Source organism: Lagopus muta, chromosome Z, assembly GCF_023343835.1.
Source record: "Lagopus muta isolate bLagMut1 chromosome Z, bLagMut1 primary, whole genome shotgun sequence".
Taxonomy (NCBI): Eukaryota; Metazoa; Chordata; class Aves; order Galliformes; family Phasianidae; genus Lagopus; species Lagopus muta.
This window is the reverse complement of record NC_064472.1, coordinates 37,477,778-37,499,744: the sequence shown is the minus strand read 5'-3', so window position 1 is coordinate 37,499,744 and position 21,967 is coordinate 37,477,778. Positions and strand designations below refer to the sequence as shown.

The window sequence follows — 21,967 nt, the reverse complement described above, 5'->3', positions numbered from 1 at the left end:
CTCCTTTGCGAAGCACAGTCTTTTTGAGGGCTCATTCACCCACTGGTACATTCAGATGAGCTATGCTAGACAGCAAATCTTGTAATATGTCTACGCCGTGTTTCTGTCTGCAGCTGAAGAACTGAAATGGTCCTCATGAACAATAATTAACTTACTATTAAAAAGATTCCACTTTGCCTTTTTTTGATTTGTTATTGAGAAACAGATCCTCTGCCAGGTTTGTATATTCTGCATTTCTATGCTTACTTACAGGCTCTCACTACAGGCTCTTTAAAGTCAAAGACATACGTGCGGAAGAAAAACACTTTCAGAATTTCCATTTAATGTAATTCAAAATTCAAAAAAACACTTCTTACTTCATTTGTTTGGCATATTTCTTTTTTTTTTTTTTTTTTCTCTTTTCATAAATATTATCTTTCTCAACACAGTAATTCCTAACATACTGCTAATTGTTAGAAACGTATATTACCACACATCATACCTTTTGCAGCTTTTGTATCCACTTTCAGTAGAGTGATCAAGGTAGTAACCAGTACTGCAGGATTGCACACACCTTCCATCTTCCATAAAATAGCCCTGTGTGCAGTTTATACATGCATCTACTCCACCACCTTAAAACAGAGAGAATATACACTCTATTATTGGCTAGTTCCCCCCACCTACTGCCTAACAAACACCATATCTCTAGCTGTAGCAAAATCTTACTGCCATTTTAGAGACAATATTTAGCCTTACTTACCTTCTTTCAAAGAGTAACATCAAATTATAAAGGTGTACATTTATAAGAAACCATATTGCATAGTTTCACTATCTTTTTTCTGAAAGAAATAGGTGTTGGTAGTTCTGCAAGTGCCACAGAATATACAAATCGTTCTTACAATCCAGATAGAAAATGGAAGGCATTGCAGGAAATTAGAAAGAGCATTATAAAAGGAAAAAAAAAAAAAAGAGCATTCACACTTTCAATTATATTTTTATATTAGCTGACAGAGTTTGGCCATACATATAATATGTTAGATAACTATCAAAAGAATTCAGAGATTACATGTCAGCAGTCACATTATGATACAGTAAAATAATATAAGAGCTAAAAATAGAGAGTAAAGGAAATAATGCAAATAAATGTCAGTGAGATACCTGCACATGTTGCACATGAACGGTGACATGGTTCACATTCCCTGCCATTATGGTATTTTCCATCTTCACAGCGGATAGCACATTTTGTGCCATGCAAACTATTATAAAAAGGAAAAAAAGCACAGTGGTCAGGTAGATAACAGCAACAACATACAAGCTCATTCACAAATCAGTAGTTCCCTTTAAAAAAACAGCAACTCGTACATCAGGATTCACTGGCTTCCTTCGTAGGTCATATTTTATAAATGACAGCAAATGACTTCAAGAGGGAATTAAATACATTTTCATCTATAGTGAAAAACAGGAGCTGTTTACAAACTACTGTAAATACTAGCAAGTAGGAGAGGACAGAAAAAAACGAACAATGTCATTATCCTAAAAATTCAGGCATGTAAAATACAATTACCCATGAGGAATTTGGCACAGGGTCAACACCACTGCATTTAAAAAAATACACAGGACCTCATGCTTCATGTGAAAGACCAGCAGCATTTCCTGATACTGCTCTACAGCACAGGTCAAGAGCAGACTGACAAGGAAGGAAGCTGCCACCCTTTTCTGACACAGCAGTTTTCTTTGAAATCTCCAATTCTGCATGGTGTGGGAGATTTGTCTAGATTACAGCTAAAGATATTCTGCCCGCAGGCACTTTTGAGCAGGAGCGTAAGGTACTGACTAGCAGAGGAAAAAGGAATAGCATAAAGAGACACATCTCCATACCTACGCTCTAAGCAGCGTTCATGCTTTCATTTTTAAATGCTGAAGTAGGGCTTTTTTTTTTTTTTTTTTTTTAAAGTTAGGACTTCTCTGCCATGCCTACCATCTTAAATAGAATCTCAGCTTTCACCTGACTGAACTCTTTCTCAAAAAATGCTCTTCAGCTACAGGGATTATCGCATAAAGCAAGAGCTAAAGCCGTTTTGCAAACTGAAACCAAAAAAGTTTTGCATGCTCAGCACCACTGGGAATTCTGAAGAGTAGATACGGTCCCAGGTTAGCAAAAACAAAAAAAAAGAAAAATTCAACAGATGTGAGAGTACCTACTTTTGCTCAGCAACAACCTCAAAGTGCTTTGTGAGTCAGGTAGCATTATCATGTTTTTAGAAATGGGAGAATTAGTCATTTGCTTGAGTTTAGTTAATAGGCCAGTAGCAGGATCAGAACTTGGATACAGGCCTCCCGAGTCCCACCCAAACTCCTGTCTACTGATCTAACAAGACCAGAAAATGCATTTTCTTGACAAGAATATGCGCTAATCTTTGGATCATTAGGGAATGCAAAATGCATGTCCTGGAGATGATAATGATTTCTGATTTGTCATATCCATGCAGATGATGTTCCTTGAAAACATTACCAAAAACCAGTCTCAGCTGGCTAATATTATCCAAGTAAACGTTAGATATAAGTGACTTTTTAGACATTTGTTTCTCCTTCTTTTTCTCACAGATTACACTTGTCTTTCTCCAGTGGTCAGGTTCATGCTCCTGAGAAATACAGGAAATGTGGACATAGCTGTGACAGAGACTGTGTCCTATAAGGTCACAAATATGCAGTCTTGGGTATTCTGACATATATGCCAACTGTTGGAACTTCTGAACTGCTACCCTGTTAAATTGATTTCACAGATACATAGAAAGCCATGCTGAGTATGTTAAAATTCTCCAAATCTCTAACTGGGATTGAAAATTTAATTACATTTTAAAAGGAAAGCAGATACTCATATTTCACAGAAACTGTAAACAGACCACATTCAATCCTATGCTTTCCTTCCCATTAGATCACACTTCCTCTTCAAAGGGTCTCTTTTCTTGTTTTTTAATTATTATTATTTTTTTTTTTAAGAAAATATGTATTTGTAATAAAAACTGTGCAGGCACTTGAAAAATAGAAATGCAATGTATTGATATGAAAAATCCTTTACAAAACGTGAGAATCTAGTTCTTCATGTTCTGTAAACAAACACCTTTAAGCTTTTACTGTCTGAAATAAAAAATTCCACTTAGACAAAAAGTAAAAGCTCAATGTCAAAACATTTGCAGAACACTGTACTCTGAAAGAAGAACCCCTACAGTTACTGAATACCAAGTTGATATTTTTTATGGCATGAAGCCAGCATACACTCCTTCACAGACTTTTTAAGATTTTTGACCTTAGCTGCTTATATCAAAAAGGTCATTCATTCATAAAGGAGCCTGGAATACATACTGATGCTTTGTGGGCCTTACCTATCAGTTTCAGGAATGATTAAGTCCTCCTATGAAATAAAAATATCCACTGCTGCTTAAAATAATGTGCACACTGTATCATAACAGAAAGGAGCCTGAGGTACTTGAGATAAGTGAATGACTGATGTATGAAGAAACACAATAAAGATAAGAAAATAGTTCCTAACTATCACAGGAATGAATCAGAGATTAATATGACTCATCAGCTCAACCTCTAAAATAATCCTTGATTGCCACACTGGAGGTCAAAGAAGTGCAGAAGTCAGTTTTCCACATAAGTTTGGCTTGCACTATACCTGAAATGAAAGGTCTTTTAAAAACCCTTTGTTGGCCAAACTGGCACAATAAAATACTATATTAGAACCTAAACATCAATGGAAAACATGAAACGGTGGCAATTCAAGGTTGAATAGCTATCTAGTATTCTTCACTGTACATCCAGTCTCATTAGCCTCTTTGTGTACTGCTTTTAGAGACAGCTGTCTTTTCCTTACCTTAGCCCATGTTTGCATTCTGTGCAGATTTGGAATTCAATGCATGTCTTACAGTTTTCACTGCATTTTCGGCAAACAATCTTATCTACAAAGAAAAAAAGAAAACAGCCCAGAAAACCTTGGTCAGTTATATTTTATAAAACTGTCTGGAAATATTATTATGTGTCTTACAGTTTTCTAGCTTGAAACCAGAAAGACAGACGAAAATGTCTAAATTCTGTCATTAGGTTTTTCCTTCAGCAGATCTATCCATAAACACTATCTTCATCATATTATATCTGAAGCCTCTGCAGAAATATCATGTTCTGAGGTTGTTCAAAAATCTTTGTAAACGCTTTATATTTAAACTATTTACAATATGGACTTACACTGGCTTTTCATACAGCAGGTCAAGCACTAATGGCTGCCATATGTTCCAGGAATTATCCTGCAATTTACTTTTTATACCTTACATGCAAATAGTCTGTCCTATCTTACATGTATTGCTGTTCAAAGAAACAATTTCGATCTTAACAAAGATGAGACATAATTTACCTAACATCTGCCTTCTCATCTCATGAGCTCCCTACTTCAAGAGAAGTCTCTGAGATGTGGTGCCATGTAACTCTCTGAGAAGAAAAACCTTGTGGTCCCATTTTCGTAAATTTTCATTTACACATCTTGGTTGGGTGGAAGGGAAATCCCTTCACTGTAGTTCTCATACAGTGGCAAATGGAAAAATTAGAGTAGTACCTGAATTTACTAATCCTCAAAAATGAACAGACAGCTTCATGGCACAGAGAGTAAAAGGTTAGGTAGATCACTCCGAAAGTAATGCCTCCTATTTATTTCCATGGAAACTACAACAGATACAAAGAGCAAATAACACTATTTGATAGAGAAAATTCTCAGCTACAAAATAGTATTTTTCAACACAGTCTCTACCATTAGCTGATTCATACAGATGAGCTCGTCGAGATGCTCTTCATTTCATGGCATGGATGCTTGGCTATCCAGAACGTCGCCTGTCTTTCACATTGCTGTTGCCACTGCTGAAATGTACCACCCACCACCTCACTGTGCTCACATCTACTGTTCGGTTTCTATAAACATTCAGCAAGTACCGATAAATGTCAGTTGGTGTAACTTTTTCTGCATGGAGAAATTCAATTCTACCCTTTTGCTTCATTCTCAGTTCTGTGTCAGATGCCATTTTGTCAGACTGCCCCTCTATTGCCATCTGTCTCACAACAACAAAATGTAATGGAATATTGGTGGGAATGTTCAGACTACCAACATCTTCTGCCTCTGACATTGTGGGTCAACGTAACAGAAAAGGAGGCATTACTTTCGGAGCAACCCTTGCTCAGGTCTTGCAGTTGAATCAAGTGCTTTGAGCACGTTTGTATTTTAAACACGTGTCTAAAGCTAACTGAAGTCCATGTAGTTTAAGCATATGTTTTAATATATGTCCATTTTTGTTACACAAAGTTGGAAATAAAGTGGGCAATCTCAGGAGGAAATGGAAGCCCTGCATCTCATGTGGCAGAGAATTACTGCTCTTGAGTTATCTCATCATCACAGGTCAGAAACCTGCCTGAAACATTAACTGCAACCACCTTTTCCACCTGAGGAGCCTAATTTTCTCAGAGATCCAGTTCAGCAACCATGGTCAGTTTCTCAGCCCTCTTCTACAGCATTCTCACAGCATGGGAGACTGGGGAACTGGAATGCTTCGTGCTCACAATCTGGACTTTCCCTTCTGGAGTGGCAGTAACCTGCTCTGTCCTGCAGCTGACTGCGGACTACATTCATTCTGCTGGTTACTCCCATTCACAACCACAAATGAAATCCTGCCTCTAAGCATGATTTTTAAAATGAAGAAAGGTTAATTTCTGAGTAGATTCTTGATCACACTTAGCAACAATGTAATAAGAGGAGTAGGATAAGAGATAGATGCATTCAACATACTTTTCCTGCTTATCAGTATTCCATCAGCCTCCCCAGATCAAATTCTGTAGCCCAAAATAAAGAAACAGTAAGTAATACTAACTCTTATCCAGGTAAAACCCATCGGGGCAGGTGGTAATACAGCTATTGGTTACTTCATTCAGGTAGTAGCCAGATTTACAGGTCATGCACTGGTCACTATGGCCTCCAACACAGGTTTCACAATTGGGTGAGCATTTTTTACAGCGTTTCTTGTCTGCATTGTAGTGACCAGGTGGGCAGGTCGAAACACAGATCCTGCAGACAGCAGGGAAGAGAAGGCAGAGTCGTTAATGAAATAACCTGCCACCACATTCCTGGACCATGACTGCAAAGCAGAAGTATTTCTCAGCATTGCTGCTTTTGTAATGACCATGTGTTTTCTAATGATCATGTAACCCTCCACAGCATTGCATCAGGCTGTTTCTGCTTTTTTTTTTTTTTTTTCCTACAGCACATGCTATCTCACTGGCAAACACCTCGACAGACAGTCACACTGTACAATTTTTGACCATCTACATCTTTTCCTATCTTATTCAAATACAGTCACTGAAGTTGTAGTTGCTATCACAGTTACACACAAATAACCTCTCACAGAAAAAATGAGGAAATAATCAGGGAAGTGTGTTTGAGTGCTGTACTTGAAATTCTGAAACAGTTGGGTTTTTTTTAACTCCTAAGAAAATTTGTCAAAATTCGAGGAAAATAAATAATCCATGACTGCAGCAAAGAGAAGAGAAAAGGAAGTTAAGATACACACTAAGGAATCTACGAAGCAAAGATTTTTTTAAATTTTGGTCTTACCGTGTGTTGTTCTTGGATTTGTAGTAGTAGTGAAGACAGTCAGTACAATGATCTGGTCCTGGCCCATCACACCCTACTTTACTGCATTCTGCATTGCACGGACCTGTATGAAAAGCAAAATACAGGAAAGGAATTAAAACTTCTCCTTTGGTACTTAGCACCCCTCAAAATATACTATTTTAACACAGAATACAATTACTGTGTTTTTGTGTATTTGAGCTTATGTCCAAACTGTAATTTGACCACAGTGAAAGGAGAAATTTTTTAATATTTGAAGGTCTTTGCAGACTCTGGCCTCAGTATGTGTTCATATTGATACATAATTTTTAACAGCCATGGCATCTTCTGTGTAATCTATCAGAATCCAAACAGCCTACTTTCTAACGACTAACAAATCAATCTAAATTTTATCTAGAAACATGCAAAGGCTTCTGAAATTCATAATATGAAATGATCAGCAATGCTGCTTATCACAAGCAGGCCAACATAATCACCAGCTACTCTAGTCAACAAAGGGGCAGGTGGTCCGAGTGGCTACCACAGCAGAAGTGATCCAACCCCCAGTGGCCAGACTCACCTCCCTCTGTGCTGCTATATGCTGCAAAAGCCTCGACTAACTTTTGCTTATTAGCAAGTCCTTCATCTCATCCAGAGTCATGTTTACATTTTCCAAACAGTTCCAAGCAGCTAGGGAATGAGAGAGCCATCATTTCCTGCCTTTATGTAGGGTACAAGGATATGTGTGAACTCTCAACTGTGTCAGGATCATTGCTCCATAGTAAATGAAACTTCTAAGCTTTCCAGGCACCTTTACATGGCTCTTAATATCAAGTAAACTTGAACGAAAGCAAGTTCATACAACAGAAGCTTAGTGACCTTTACAGCAGAGACAGCAGTGTTTCGTCATCTATCAAAACAAGGGGTTGAACAATTCTCCAGCAAAAATAGGGACTGCGTGTCTGACACACTATGACAGGAGACTGTAATAACAAACTTCTGAATTGAACACTGTGCTGTTAGCTTGCAGGAGTTATGCTTAAGATTCATCAGCACTGAACACCTAGGTAAAGGTACTGACACTGTCAGAATACATGTAGGAATACTGCCAGCTTGACTTATTCTGCAGCACAAAAAATCTAACGCTTTTGAAGCCTAATGAAAACACTGAAAAATTTCTATGGGGATAAACAAGAAACAACGTACGTAGATGTAGAAAATAATATTCTTCACATATACGTTTGTGCACACATATATTAAATATTTATGAAAAGTAGTGCATTCTACATAGAATGTTAACCATAGCTTAAAAATAAGAAACTGTCTAAAAACTCATATGTTATGAAACAAATTGTTCTGAACTCCCACTACTTCCAAACCTAGAATATCCTTATGAAACTGTTTTTGCAAAGTCATTCTGTCAACACTGTGTTCTAGCTTCAGTACGTTGATTTTTCCACTTACAAATATCATGAATCCTGCATAATTGTTATCAATTTTGCCGCTGCACTTCTAACTAATCAGATGAAATATAAATACAACCTTACTGCTCTAGTCAGAGGAAATTCATGAAAAGCTCAGTTTATTAAACATATTTCTGTTTGGCTATTTTTGTTTTTGTTTCTGGAAACTTTCAGTACTGCCTAATTCCCAGGCACTGAAGGCCACAAATCCTACAGTGGCATCAGAATCCTAGTCTTGAACTAATGCAAAAGATCTAGGAGACACAAAACATGGAAGAAAACAGATACTAAGTAAGCAAGCCAGGAGTCTTCACAATGTATGACCATATTTTGACAATACGAAGTCCAACATTTTATATATGCAGAGTCTCAGGGCAGTAAATGCACGGACTAAATTAATGTACGCACCTGAATAATCTTCTGTTCCATAATCTTCTGTAGGATCTTCAACTGGGCTGGAGCGTACTCTTTCCACTTTTGGAAAATCATTTCTTGGTGAATATGGCTGGATGGATGTTCCATACAGTACTAAGGACCACTCTTTCAATTTGCCTAAAAGTATTAAAAATCTAGTTTTATACATCATTTCATATTTTCTCTGTCTTACAAAATATATCACTGTGAACAGGAACTCTAAGTAGGCATGAAAGACTTTGCTTAGTTTAATATTGAAAGTACAATCTGTGTTGCACTGTAAACTGAGAAAGCATAATTTTTTCAACCAGATTTTACACAGTATTTTTTGCACTCCCTCCTCTTGTAAGTCTAATTAAAGTCTGTACGGGGGAACTCAATATAAACCATAACCAAAAACCTTAGGCCATATAGTTATTTGGAAAACTTATACTGATATTCATCAAGGAGCTTTTACTATAGATTTTGCTTTTCCTCAGAAAGTGAATCGTCCAGTTATTATTATATCTCTCAACTAACTAGCTGTATTCAGAATTCTGACTTCAGAACAGGGTTATATTTTGTCAATTATTACTCATGAGTGCATTTCATAGCTTTATGGAATACATCTCAATGAAGAGGAAACAAACGCTTTTAAAGTCTCTATAGTAGAATATCAATGTGCCTTTCCTTCTTATTTTTTTTGGCCTAGTTATTTTACAGATACGTCACTTCACTGTCTGACCAATATTTTACGCTCTCAGTATCTAAGTGATAGAAGAAAATAAGTGTTTTTCAGCCTGAAGTATTTAAGTACTTTTATGTAAGTTCTGTGTTGTGTTTTTTTTCAAGTTGTGAGTCCAAGCTGTCAAAATGTAAATATTCAGACTTCGCCTCCCTGTCCACACTCACCACTAAATTAATTCCACGAAAAGTGAAAAAGACTCAGGTCTGAAATAACATTTCAAGCAGTGACGGATAAAAAATTATATCCTGGCTTGAAAACATGGTAATTAGGTTTGGTCTTAACATAGCCTCTTGATTACATTTACCTATGTTGAAGCAGCAGGTTGTGAAATGTACAGTTCTTTTTTACATCTGTTCTGTTTACAGCTCTTCTTAATAGCCAGACCAGTTATCCTCTGGGCTTTTTATGCCCTGATCTGGAAGTCTGGGACACTGCTTAGAATATGCCCCCAGCGATTCAGGTGCAGACAGTCAGAGAGCTCCTCCTCTGTCTGAACTGTCACAAGTCCATGGGACTGGATGGGCTGCACCCTCGGGTGCTGAGGGAGCTGGCGGGGGTGATTGCTGAACCCCTCTCAGCCATCTATCAGTGTTCCTGGTTAACTGGTGAGGTCCCAGAGGATTGGAGGCTTGCTGATGTGACTCCCATCTTCAAGAAGGGCCATAAGGAGGATCCGGGGAACTATAGGCCTGTTAGCCTGACCTCAGTACCAGAGAAGGTTAGGGAGCAAATCATCTTGGGTGAGATTGCACAGCATGTACGCAGTGTCCAGGGGATCAGGCCCAGCCAGCACGGGTTTGTGAAAGGCAGGTTGTGCTTGACCAACCTCATCTCCTTCTATGACTGGGTGACCCGTCTGCCAGATGAGGGAAGGGCTGTTGATGTAGTCTTCCTAGACTTCAGCAAAGCCTTTGACACGGTCCCTCACAGGCTTCTTCTGGGGAAACTGGCTGCCTGTGGTCTGAACAGGTCTACCCTTCTTTTGGTAAGGAACTGGATAGAGGGCCGTGCCCAGTAGGTCATGGTGAATGGAGTGAAGTCCAGCTGGTGACCCGTTTCAGGTGGTGTCCCCCAGGGGTCGGTACTGAGGCCCATCTTGTTTAATATCTTTACTGATGACCTAGATGAGGGGATTGACTGCACCCTCAGTAAGTCTGCAGATGACACCAAGCTGGGAGGTAGTGTTGACCACCCTGAGGGTAGGGCGGCCCTTCGGAGGCATTTAGACAGGCTGGACCACTGGGCTGAGGTGAATGGGATGAGGTTCAACAAGGCCAAGTGCCGGGTCCTGCACTTTGGGCACAACAACCCCATGCAGCGTTACAGGCTGGGGGATGAGTGACTGGATGAGTGTGAAGAAGAGAAGGACCTGGGGGTGTTGGTTGATGCTTGGCTGAACATGAGCCAACAGTGTGCCCAGGTGGCCAAGAGGGCCAACAGCATCCTGGCCTGCATTAGAAATAGTGTGGCCAGCAGGAGCAGGGAGGTGATCATCCCCCTCTACTCAGCACTGGTGAGGCCGCACCTCGAGTACTGTGTTCAGTTTTGGGCTCCTCACTACAGGAAAGATGTTGAGGTCCTGGAGCGTGTCCAGAGAAGGGCAACGAAACTGGTGAGGGGTCTGGAGCACAGGTCCTATGAGGAGCGGCTGAGGGAGCTGGGAATGTTCAGTCTGGAGAAGAGGAGGCTCAGGGGAGACCTCATTGCACTCTACAACTTCCTGAAGGGAGGTTGTGGTGAAGAGGGATTTGGTCTCTTCTCCCAGGCAATGAGCAGGACATGGGGTAATGGCCGCAAGTTGTGTCAGAGGACGTTTAGATTTGACATAAGGAAGAACTTTTTCTCTCAGGGAGCGGTCAGGCACTGGAATGGCTGCCCAGGGAGGTGGTGGACTCACCATCCCTGGCAGTGTTCAAGAGGCGTCTGGATGACGTGCTGCATGATGTGGTTTAGTGCTTGTGGTGGCAATGGTGATGAGGAGACGGTTAGACTAGATGATCTTATAGGTCGTTTCCAACCTTGTGATTCTATGATTCTCATCAGAAGATTAAAGAGAAAATGAATCTGAATTTGAAAGATTCTATTTTGGGATGCCATCATGAGGCCTCCCCTCAGCCTGCTCTTCTCTCAGCTGAGCAAATGAAGAGACCACAGCTGCTCCTCACACATTCTGCCTTCCAGACAATTCACCATCTTTGCAGCTCTCCTTTGGATGCTCCCTCATAGCTTTATGTCCTTCTGTTGTGGCACCCAGTGCTGTAGGTGAGGCTGCACAGCACAGAGCAGAGCAGACAGCCCTTCCCCTCGCCCGCTGGCAGTGCAGGGCCTGCTGCACCCCAGGTACGGTTGCTCTTTGGGCTGCCTGGGCACACTGCCGGCTCATGTTCCTCTTGCTGTCACCACAGCTCCCAGATCCCCGTTCCACAGGGCTGCTCTCCAGCCTCTTTTCCCTCACTCTGCATATATCCAGAATTGACAAATTCCAGGTGCAAAATCTGGCACCTGCTCTTGTTAAACTTCATCTGATGGGTAACTGTCCAGCTCTGTAAGTCTCGCTAAGCTGAGGAATCTCCTATTGCCAAAGAATGATCACTATCTGACAGATACTAACACAGCTCTCTTAAATGATTTGTCTTGGAGTGAATATAGCTTCACCATGTATGCTCTCTGTCCTTTCTGCATTTCAACTCACTTTCACAGCACACTGATTATAATATATTGAAAGCAGCTGAAAACTGTTTGCGTTGCTTTGTTACTCTAAATTTTTTCTCCTTGCCTTTACTGTGCTCCAATGATCACTAAAGTTTCAAAGTGTTGATTTTATATGTCTTCCAGAACACTGGTAAAAGTACTGAATACTACAAAAAAATATTTGCAAGGACCCACTAAAAATAACCACAGGCACTGATGCTTCTTGGGCACAGAATATTGTTGTGTCCAGACTTACTGGAAGGGTTTGTACTAACATACTGGCAGTAAGGTTTGGGGCTTTGACCTCATACCTAATGCAAAAGAGCAGCAAGAGTAATAATGTAGGGTCTGTCAAGAGATTAGCTGCCTTTTAAGAACTATTCAGTAAATAAAGAAGGAAAAAATTCATGTGACTTGCCAGCAAATAAATGAAGCCCGCCTCAAGGCAGGTTTAATTTGTACAATGAAAATATTTCAATAAACAATTATATGTACATATACTCTCTTTAATAATGAATAGACAAAGTGCGCATGTTTATGCCAAAATCTTTCTTTTCCCATTTTTGGCTGCTTCCATCATTTTGGTTGGCTGTAATAATCCCTTACCCTGCTTGTATTTAGTACATAGCAGAGGTCCCATGTTATATGTGCAAAAGAAAGGGTATAGCACAGTGTTTCACAGAAAGCACAAGTCCGTTTCCATAAATTCTACAGAATTAATTGCAGAAGTCTCATGCACTGCTTTATGAACTGGACCCTGCCATTCTTTACAGGCAACAGATGTGGCATTGCCTTGCCAGGGCAGGGATATGATGGCATGTTGGGTTTTTGTTCTCAATTTGATTACAGGAAAACTTCAGCTCTTAATTATAAGACCTTTCAATACTTAAACAAACACATGCACACAAAGAAACAAGCATGATGGTGATATCAGCCTGATGAACTGCAGGCTACACAGGCACCATAAATTGCATGGAAGTACCTTCTGTTCACATCCTGTTCAGTGTATAGACTAACTCTAACATGACTAAACAGCTGAATATATGGCATCCACTTTCACAACTTTCTGAACTGACGTGTTACTAGACAAATTTCATTAAGAGGTAAGAATAAGTCTAGAAAGCTGAGGGATGTATTACTAAATACTGTTCAATGAACCAGGATTAAAACTCACCACCAGACCACAGCCTGTGAAATCTAAATGCATATAAACACCTAAGATCCAAAGAAGTGATTTACATTGTGGTAAGAAGAAACTAAAGAGTATCCCGTATGATTCCTTGAGCATATGAGCTTTCTTCCTCAGCTCAGCTGAGGAGGTTTACTTTTCTCCACATCCTCTCCTCTTCCAGAGGCTGACGCAAAAAATGATCAGCTCCATATAACTAGCCACCATACAACTGAGAAAATTATATACAAAGAATAGAAATGAACAGATTATTAAGACCTATACAGTGAATCATATGAAAGAGAAGCATGTAGGAATAGTATAAAGCTGGAAATGTATGTGGTGATTTGGTGACATAAAAGGGCTATGAAAGATGTGTGGTGGATAGCCCAGATGAAGAGTTTTCAAAAGGCTCTGTTCTAGGTTTCGGTGTAGGGAGCATGCCAGGGCACAGAAAAGAGGGCAACAGCTGAAGCGTGTTGCTCTTTGGCTCTCCTTCATGCCTACTGGATGAGCCACTGGGTTCCGCAGTTGCATAAACGTCTATCCTAACTTGTCCTTTAGGCTGCAGAGATTCCAGCTGCTCTAGGATTACTAAGTGCAAGACTGAGTTGAAAAAAACTGATTTTTGTCTGTTTTCCGTTTAGTAAATTATGACAATCAAATTATGCTGTTTCTTCTATCAAATTCAAAAGCACTTAAAATTATCTGGATGTACAAAAAAATCAGTATAGTTTTGTTCTATGTAGTCTATGACTATTTTGCCAGATACCTTTTTTGAATGACACTTTGCTAAGGACATTTCATCAACGTAAAGCCATGGTGAAGAAAGAGTGACGCAGATAAAATGAAGCTAGTATTGCAGAACTGACAATGTTATTTCCTTTCAGAGCTCTGAAGGATGATAATCAGGATTTTTTAAAACTCTGTGCTTACAGTTAACCACTTGAATATATAATGCTAACCACCTTAGAGACCTCATTAACTTTAATAAGAAGTTGTTTGCTGTTGAACAATCTTGACAATAACAATGACTATGTTGGTCTTCAGAATAGGCTGCTGCTCACTACATTACATACCAGGTTTCACAAAAAAAATGAGTTGAGATTGCTAGTTTAGCATGCGGAAAAAAATCAGGATATGCAGACAACGGAGAAAAGCAACAAGAGAGCTTGATTTGGTGGCCAGACAGGCAAAAAGACTTTTTAAAAAGCAGAGATTGCCTCTCTGTCCATCTGCTGCACTAAACAGAACACAATTCAGCTAATGAAGAGCAGAACTAAAAAACTAAAATTCTCATTCAGTTCCATCTGTTTCAACTGCAGTTGTGTGAAGCTGATCTATGTTTCAGATAGAAAATCAGCACTTCCATTTTGTCATAATATTGAAATGAGAAGGTTTACTTATGTACAAAGAAAACCGTAAAAACCCAGCTGAGTTTGGCCTGTTATCCACTTGGAATAGTAAGGAGACTGGACAAAACTGTGTTCTCACATTAGAATTCCTCTTGTGCCCTAGCTTTTTCCAAGTCACAGTGGAAATAGACACACTGAGTTTGCAAGCTGCAGGAGAGCCTGGATGAGCTGCCCTCCCGGCATGACTGTCTCCTCTGAGAGAGACATGTTTACCTTGAGCAGGTGAACTGCACATAGCCTTCTGACCAATGTGAATAATTCAACAAAACAAAAGAAAATGTATTCCATCTTCCTATCTAGTTGCAGAAGTAATGATTTCTTGGACAAAGCTGAACTGACACAATATTACTTAATCTTCCATATTTTAAAGCATGGAGATTTTAAGAATTTCACATTTTAATCACTGTTTCCTTACTTATATAGACAAAGATATATTTTTATGGCTTCAAGTTAGCATCTATTTCTCGGAATTCAGAATGCATTTTCAGCAAATAAAATAAAAATAATCCTGTCTGCCTTTTGAGTCTACATAGCTGAAATGTAAAGTATCTTGTAGTTCACTGAATTATAACTTAATTCTACTGCTAATGTCATTGTTTTCCTAAATACGTTATTTTATAGCAGAATTCTAGTAATTAATTTTAAGATATCAGAAAGCAGCAATGAACTAGATTTGTCACTTCCAAAATAATATGATTACATTTTGACTTGCTGTTCAGAGTAAGCGTTAGTATGAAGTAAGAGACAAATTCCAATATATCAGTTGTATATACCTCTCTTACCTTTGTTTTATTCATATCTTTACTTGTTTAAGTGATATTTTCCCTTTGATTGTTTTTACTAAAGGCTTTCTACTTACTTGGATGTGAAGCTCTGAAGGAAAGACTACGATCAGTATACATGCAGAAACTGCTACTTTTGTCTGCAGACAAAGTATGTATTTCAAAATGGCTTTTAAGGCTGAAATTTCTGGTAGGCCCATGGGAACTATACATTCATCTCTCAAAACCAGCAAACAAAAGTAAGCATTTACTCCTGCAAGTCTCTTTGAAAACTCCTACCTCAATCTCCATGTCTTCCAAAACAGTTATACTGAAGTTGGTGAATGAAGCTGAACAGCACAAGGGACATTAAAAGCAGAAGAGTGTTTCAAAATGTCAAAAAATGTCAAATTCTTTGTAAGAGTAGTTTGTAAGCAGACAACTGTGAGATCTCAGCATTTTGCCTACACGCATGATGCATGATGCAACCTACCAGTGCAGCAAGCCATGAGGTTTTTTCTGCTGTATAGTGAGATTTTCAATTTATATAAACATTGATAAATGCTACTCTTTTTCTTATGAGTAGGATATCAAATACAAAGCAAAGAAAAGCAACATGGAAATAAATACTTGGATTCTGTCTCAGCTATGAGAGAAACCGGAAATTTCACTCTGGGCTGTTCTAGCTTATGTGGAAGAACTGTCTGAAAAAACTGTAATCAACAACCAGGAAAACAAATGCCTGCATTGGAAATACCATAACTTCTTTCCAATGTGTCACTTGCAGTTTCCATTTTTTATCTTTATTCTTGAAAATTGAATCTAGTAATATTAGCTTTTCATTAAAGCACTGACTCTCTTATCTTGTCAGAAGTAACAGTAGTCCTATCTGGTATGATCTAATTCTAAATGGCCAAAGACCATATTTACGCTTTGAGGCAACAGATCTGAAGGCTAAAAAGCAGCCATTTACCCTTTAGAAAGTGAAATTCTTCTTGGAAATCAGACTAAAGTTCAGAATAAGAGACAACCATATCTTAAATAGCAAATAACAGCAACATAAAAATGAAGAGCATATCAATAAATTAAATTAAGAATAATGCTTTTTATCAAGCAGAGGAGGCAGAAAATTGGCAAGGTTGAGCTGTTGGTTAAACTGAAAATAAGAAGGAAATGCACAGGCGATGAAAGCAGGGATGTGCAGCCTGGGAAGAATACATGCATGCCATCTGGATGTGCAGAGATGGGATAAGGAAAGCCAAGGCACAAACGGAACTGAACTTTATGGGAGATGTAAAAAACAACAAGAAGTGATTGTTCAAACACATTGGTCAAAAGAGACAAGCCAAAGCGAGTGCACTCCCTCTGAAAAATATGAAGGGAAAAAATGGCAAAAATGAACATCAACAAGGCTGAAGTACTCAGCAAGTTCTTTGTCTCAGTACTCAGTGCCTGTCAGACATCTCTCATGTCCCTGAACATCTAAGCAAGGTTTGGGGGACCAAAATTCCTCCTATTGTAAGAGAAGAGCAACCTCTTGAAACTGAACACATAGCAGACTATGGCCCTCGTAGGACATGGCATCCCGGAGTCCTGAGGGAACTAGCTGATGTTGTTGCCAAGCCACTCTCTGTTGTATTCAGAAAGTTCTCGGTGGCTGGAAAAAGGGAAACCACTCCCATTTTTAAGAAGGAAATCCAAAGGAAGATCAGGGAAGGTACAGGCCAGCAGCCTCACCTCTCTGCCTGGGAGATCACAGAACAGTTCCTTTTGGAAGACAGGTTCAGATACATGCAAGATGAAGAAGCAATATGAGTGAGGCTTCACCAAAGGCAGATCATACCTGGCCAATCTGGTGGCCTTCTATGATGGAGCGATGGTTTCAGTGGACAAAGGAAGGACAACTGATGTCATCTACCTGGACTTCTGCAAGGCCTTTGATAAGGTCCTATATCACATTCTTATTTCTAAATTGGAAAAAATATGGTTTCTATGCTTAGATTATTCAGGGGATAAGGAATTGGTTGTAATGTCACAACCAGAGGTCTGTAGTTGATGGTTTTATGCCCAGGTGGAAGCTAGTGATGAATGGTTTACTTCAGAGAGAAGAGCTCATTGAGAGCAGCACGGTGAAGAAGAATTTAGGGGTTCTGGTGGATGAAAAGCTTGATGTAAGCCATCTGTGTGAACTTGCAGCCTAGAAAGCCAAATCTAACCTGGGTGCTTCAAAAAGAAGGGTGGTCAGCCAGGCAAGGGAGAAGACTGGCTTCTTCTGTTCAGCCCTTCTGTAGCCCCACCTCCAGTACTGTGCTCAGATGGAGGGTCTCCACATCCAAGAAAGATGTGAAGCTGTTAGAGCAGGTCCACAGGAGGCCAAAAAGATGATCAGTGGGCTGGAGCATCTCTCCTGTGGTACTCCCCGCAGAGTGTACCTGTTCAAGCCATGGGCTGCCTCCTTCTCCAAGAGAATATAGTGTCAAAAGACACCATGTCAAAAGATTTGCTGAAGTCTACGTAGACTACATCAGCAGCCTTCCCTCATCCACCAGGCAGGCTACTTGATCATAGGAGATCAGGTTCATCAAGCAGGACCTGACTTTTGTGAACATGTCATCTCACATGTCATGTGATCTCCCTCAAGATTATCTGTTCCATAACCTTTCCTGGCACTGAGGTCATGCTCATGGGCCTGCAGTTCCCTGGATCTTCCTTATGACCCTTCCTGTTGATGGCAGTTACACTGGCAAACCTCCAATCTTCTGAGACCTCTCCAGCAATCACCTCCACCAGTTCCCTCAACACCCTTGGGTGGATTCCATCTGGCCCCATGCACTTGTGACAGTGGAGTAGTGGAGTAGGTGGAGTAGTAGGTCTCTGTCTCTACCTGCATCATGGGGTGTTTATTCTGCTCCCCATCTGAGACTTACAGGTCTGACTTTTAAAGACAGATGTAAAGAAGGCATTGAGAACCTCTGCCCTTTCCTTATCCTTAGTAGTCATTTCCCTGCATCTAGTAAAGGATTGATATTCTCCTTAGCTCTCCTCTTGCTGTTAATATATTTGTAAAAACATTTTTTGTTCTCTTTTACTCCAGTGGCCAAGCTGAGTTCAAATTGGGCTTTTGCCTTTCTAATTTTCTCCCTGCGTATCCTAACAATTTCTTTGTACTCTCTCCAAGTTGCTCGTTCTTTGATCCACAAAAGGTAGATTCTCTTTCTCCCGGAGCCTCAGGAGAAGCTTCCTGTTTACCTACGCTGGTCTTCTTCCCCCTGGTTCATCTTAAGGCACAGGGGGATAGCCTGCTCCTATGCCTTTAAGACTTCCTTCTTAAGGACTGGTCAGCCTTCCTGGACCCCTTTACCCTTTAAGACTGAATCCCAAGGGACCCTCCTTACCAGTGTTCAGAATAGTTCCAAGTCTGCCCTCCTGAAGACCTAGATAGTGGTTGGCAACCATTGCCATGGCAAGAGGCTGCAACTGGATGATCTTTAAGGTCCCTCTTAACCCAAGCCATTTTATGAATCTATTATTCTCTTCAAAGTCCTGCCTTCACTCTCATCTTCACACTATTAGATATTGCAGGCATATATAAATGATGGAAAACAGTCAAGGCTTTATTAACAACTGCAAACATCCTTCTAAATTCATTGAGCCCCAAAAAAGGTCAGATTCATACCTGGAGTCTTGAAATTTCTCAGCTGAGATGGCGTGTCACAGATTTCCAAGATCCAATCACCTGCTGCTTTTTCACTCCAGCAGTGAGTAGTCATAAACTCCCAGTTTTTGAATCCTTCCATGGAATGATCAAATAGCCTGCAATAAATCACGACATTATATTAAGTGAACTATAATATTCAAGGAGTCCAACTATGCAGACTACTGAATGACATGCTAGTAAGCCAGATAATTCATCTGTGCCTATACATAATGTTATTCAAGATGGTCTTCCCACATATCTTTGAAGTATATTCAAGAGTTTCCTTACTTTTTTGGTGGAGGAGGTTCTTTACATGTAATCATTTATCATGACATGAAAGAATGGAAAGAGATTTCACTACAAAAAAAATCATTACTTCAGTTTAATATGATCCTTGTCTCCTGGGAAAAGTGCATAACATACAGCACGAGGTGAAAACAAACTTGTACACTGGAAAATTTCTGTAACACTCATTTTTCACTTTGGATTGGAATACATAAAAGGGAATTAAAAAAATAAAAATGACGGAGTGAACAAGACAGTATTACAGATCAATATATGCAACTCCTTATAGAAAATCAAATGTAACAGAAACATTGGTCTCCAATCTTAAATGATCAAATTATCACTCTATACTTGACAGGCTACATGAGAGCTGCTCTGAAAGTAATACATCCTATCCTGTTATGCTGACCCAGAACACCAGTGGCTGATGTTGGTGGTATTGCAGCAGAGGTTGAACCTTCCTAACAATATTCTATTACATTTTGTTCCTATGAGACAGATGGCAGTAGAGGGGCAGTATAATAGAATGGTGTTTGACATGGAAGTGCAGGTGAAGCAAACTTGTATCACTGAATTTCTCCATGCGGAAAAGATTGCGCCCACTGACATTCATTAACACTTCCTAGTCATTTATGGACATCAAACAGTGGATGTCAGCACAGTGAGGCAGTGGATGGTGCATTATGGCAGTGATGATGGTGACAGTAGGTCGCCTTCAGTGGTGCAGATTTTTACAATAGCAATGTGCAGGCTCTTGTTCGCAAAAATGCACAGCTAACTGTGATGGCTATGTTGAAAAATAGTCTTCAGTAGCTGAGAATTTCCTCTATCAAACATTATTGTTTTCTTTGTATCTGTTGTAATTTCCAAGGAGATAAAATGGGGGCATTACTTTTGGAATGATCTAAGTAATTTGAGTAAAAATTGAAAGACTAATGTCATCTGATGGTTTTTTCTAACTAACATTACTGTAATTACTGAGATCTTGGGTGAAGAGTTTGAAACTCAGGCCTGGATTATAACAGATCCTTGTACAGTGGCCCATTTCAGAATCTGCAAAATGGTGCTAATCTGATGAGGGAAGGAGAGAGTGGATTGGCCATATTTTGTTACCTAAAACTGGAATTAATAAAAGTATGGAAAGTCACAAGAGAATTTGGACTTCTATTCAGTGCTCAAAGTGTTTTGTCTGGTATTCCAAAGATTTGGATGGAAGGTAAGATCTAATCGCAGCTCAGCACTGAAAAAAATAAATATACATATATGTGCATATATGTATTTATGTATTTTTCATTATTTTACCTTGGTTCTTACTGTGAAAGTCTTACTGTTGAAAGCAATGTTTAAACATTTCTGATAAAAAATGCTCCCTACAGTAGAAATTCCAGTCAATTGAAAACCTCCTTTCAATGGAAATGAAGAAAAATCCAGACTCATAAAATCACAGAATCACCAAGGTTGGTAAAGAGCTCCAAGATCATCTAGTCCAACTAGACACCTATCACCAATATTTCCCTACTAAAGAGTAAAGATGTAAAAGTGTACAAAAGTACACAATATATTACAATAACTTGATTCCTTACTGTTAATTTCTAAGTACATCTCAAGCTCTAGTCTCAGAAGACTGTGTAAGTGAACAAGCAAACAATGGGAAAGGAAAGTAGTTTAAAAGCACTGTATATGTCAGTTTCTTGTAAAAACACTCAATCTGGATGTCAATAAATTTTGATATCTCTTACTGAAAACCAGTCAATCAAAGGAATGGGGCCAGATTTGCTGTGGGCCTACAGACACAGTCCTCACTTGAATATCCCTTGTATGGAACTGTATGCACGGAGCACCTTATATACACACTCAGTACACATCTGATTTTCACTTTCACGTATACAACCCTTTTCCAGTTTAAATGAATGCTTACAACAGTACTCCTTAAATTGAAATAGATATATATCTTTAAAACTAGACTTCATTTTCACTGATAAATGGTTGAAATTTTCTTCTCACAATCCAGTATAAACATATATAAATATATATACATATATACATTCTGCCATCAGAAATTAGCCTGTTCCATGTCACTGTTAATTCAGTTGTTTGAATACAGCAAATTTCACAAACATATGGCACACGTCATTTACTGAAAGGGTAGAAATTATTATTCAGTCACTACCCAGTGTTTGCATGTGGCTGTGTTTAAATTAAATCATTATGTAGGTTATTTCCAACAGTCAAATTGTCATATGGCATTTCGCTGACAGCTAATATACTAATTTCTGAATATGCTAACAATCAGTCAAAGCAGCAATATTCCTCCTTGACAATATGACAGCTAAATTACGTAGTATATTATATCAATTCTGTACAATTATATTGTAGGCTCTATGAGGGCTGCTCTAAAAGTAATGCTTCCTATTTTATTATATTGACCCACAGCTCCAGAGGCAGATGTTGGTAGTATGACAGTAGAGGCTGAATTCCTCCATGCAGAAGTGACATTCATTGACACATGCTGAACATTTATGGAGATCAAACAGTGAATGTGTGCACAATAAGGCAATGAGTGGTGTTTTTCAGCAGTGGTTTATGATGTAAGATTTAAAATATCATATTTTAACGTATGAGTTTTGCTTCTGGAAATGAGTTAAAAAGCTACAGACATAAAAAAATGAGTTAAAATTAGTAGCAAGATAGGAGTCTAAGGCTATCTGCAAGTTATATCAA

General features: G+C 39.2%; 1 protein-coding gene across 4 annotated transcripts in view; it reads right to left on the bottom strand.

The window, feature by feature from the left end:
• The window catches only part of PCSK5 (proprotein convertase subtilisin/kexin type 5), a 264,954-nt gene that overhangs the window by 70,430 nt on the left and 172,557 nt on the right, over nt 1-21,967 (bottom strand). For all 4 annotated transcript variants that reach the window (XM_048930511.1, XM_048930515.1, XM_048930513.1 and 1 more), the window contains exons 13-19: nt 18,941-19,077; nt 8,497-8,640; nt 6,629-6,731; nt 5,889-6,082; nt 3,857-3,941; nt 1,138-1,235; nt 482-611 (exon numbers count right to left, since the gene is read on the bottom strand). In XM_048930511.1, coding sequence (XP_048786468.1) covers nt 482-611; nt 1,138-1,235; nt 3,857-3,941; nt 5,889-6,082; nt 6,629-6,731; nt 8,497-8,640; nt 18,941-19,077 — 891 coding nt within the window. The remainder of the gene's footprint in view (nt 1-481; nt 612-1,137; nt 1,236-3,856; nt 3,942-5,888; nt 6,083-6,628; nt 6,732-8,496; nt 8,641-18,940; nt 19,078-21,967) is intronic.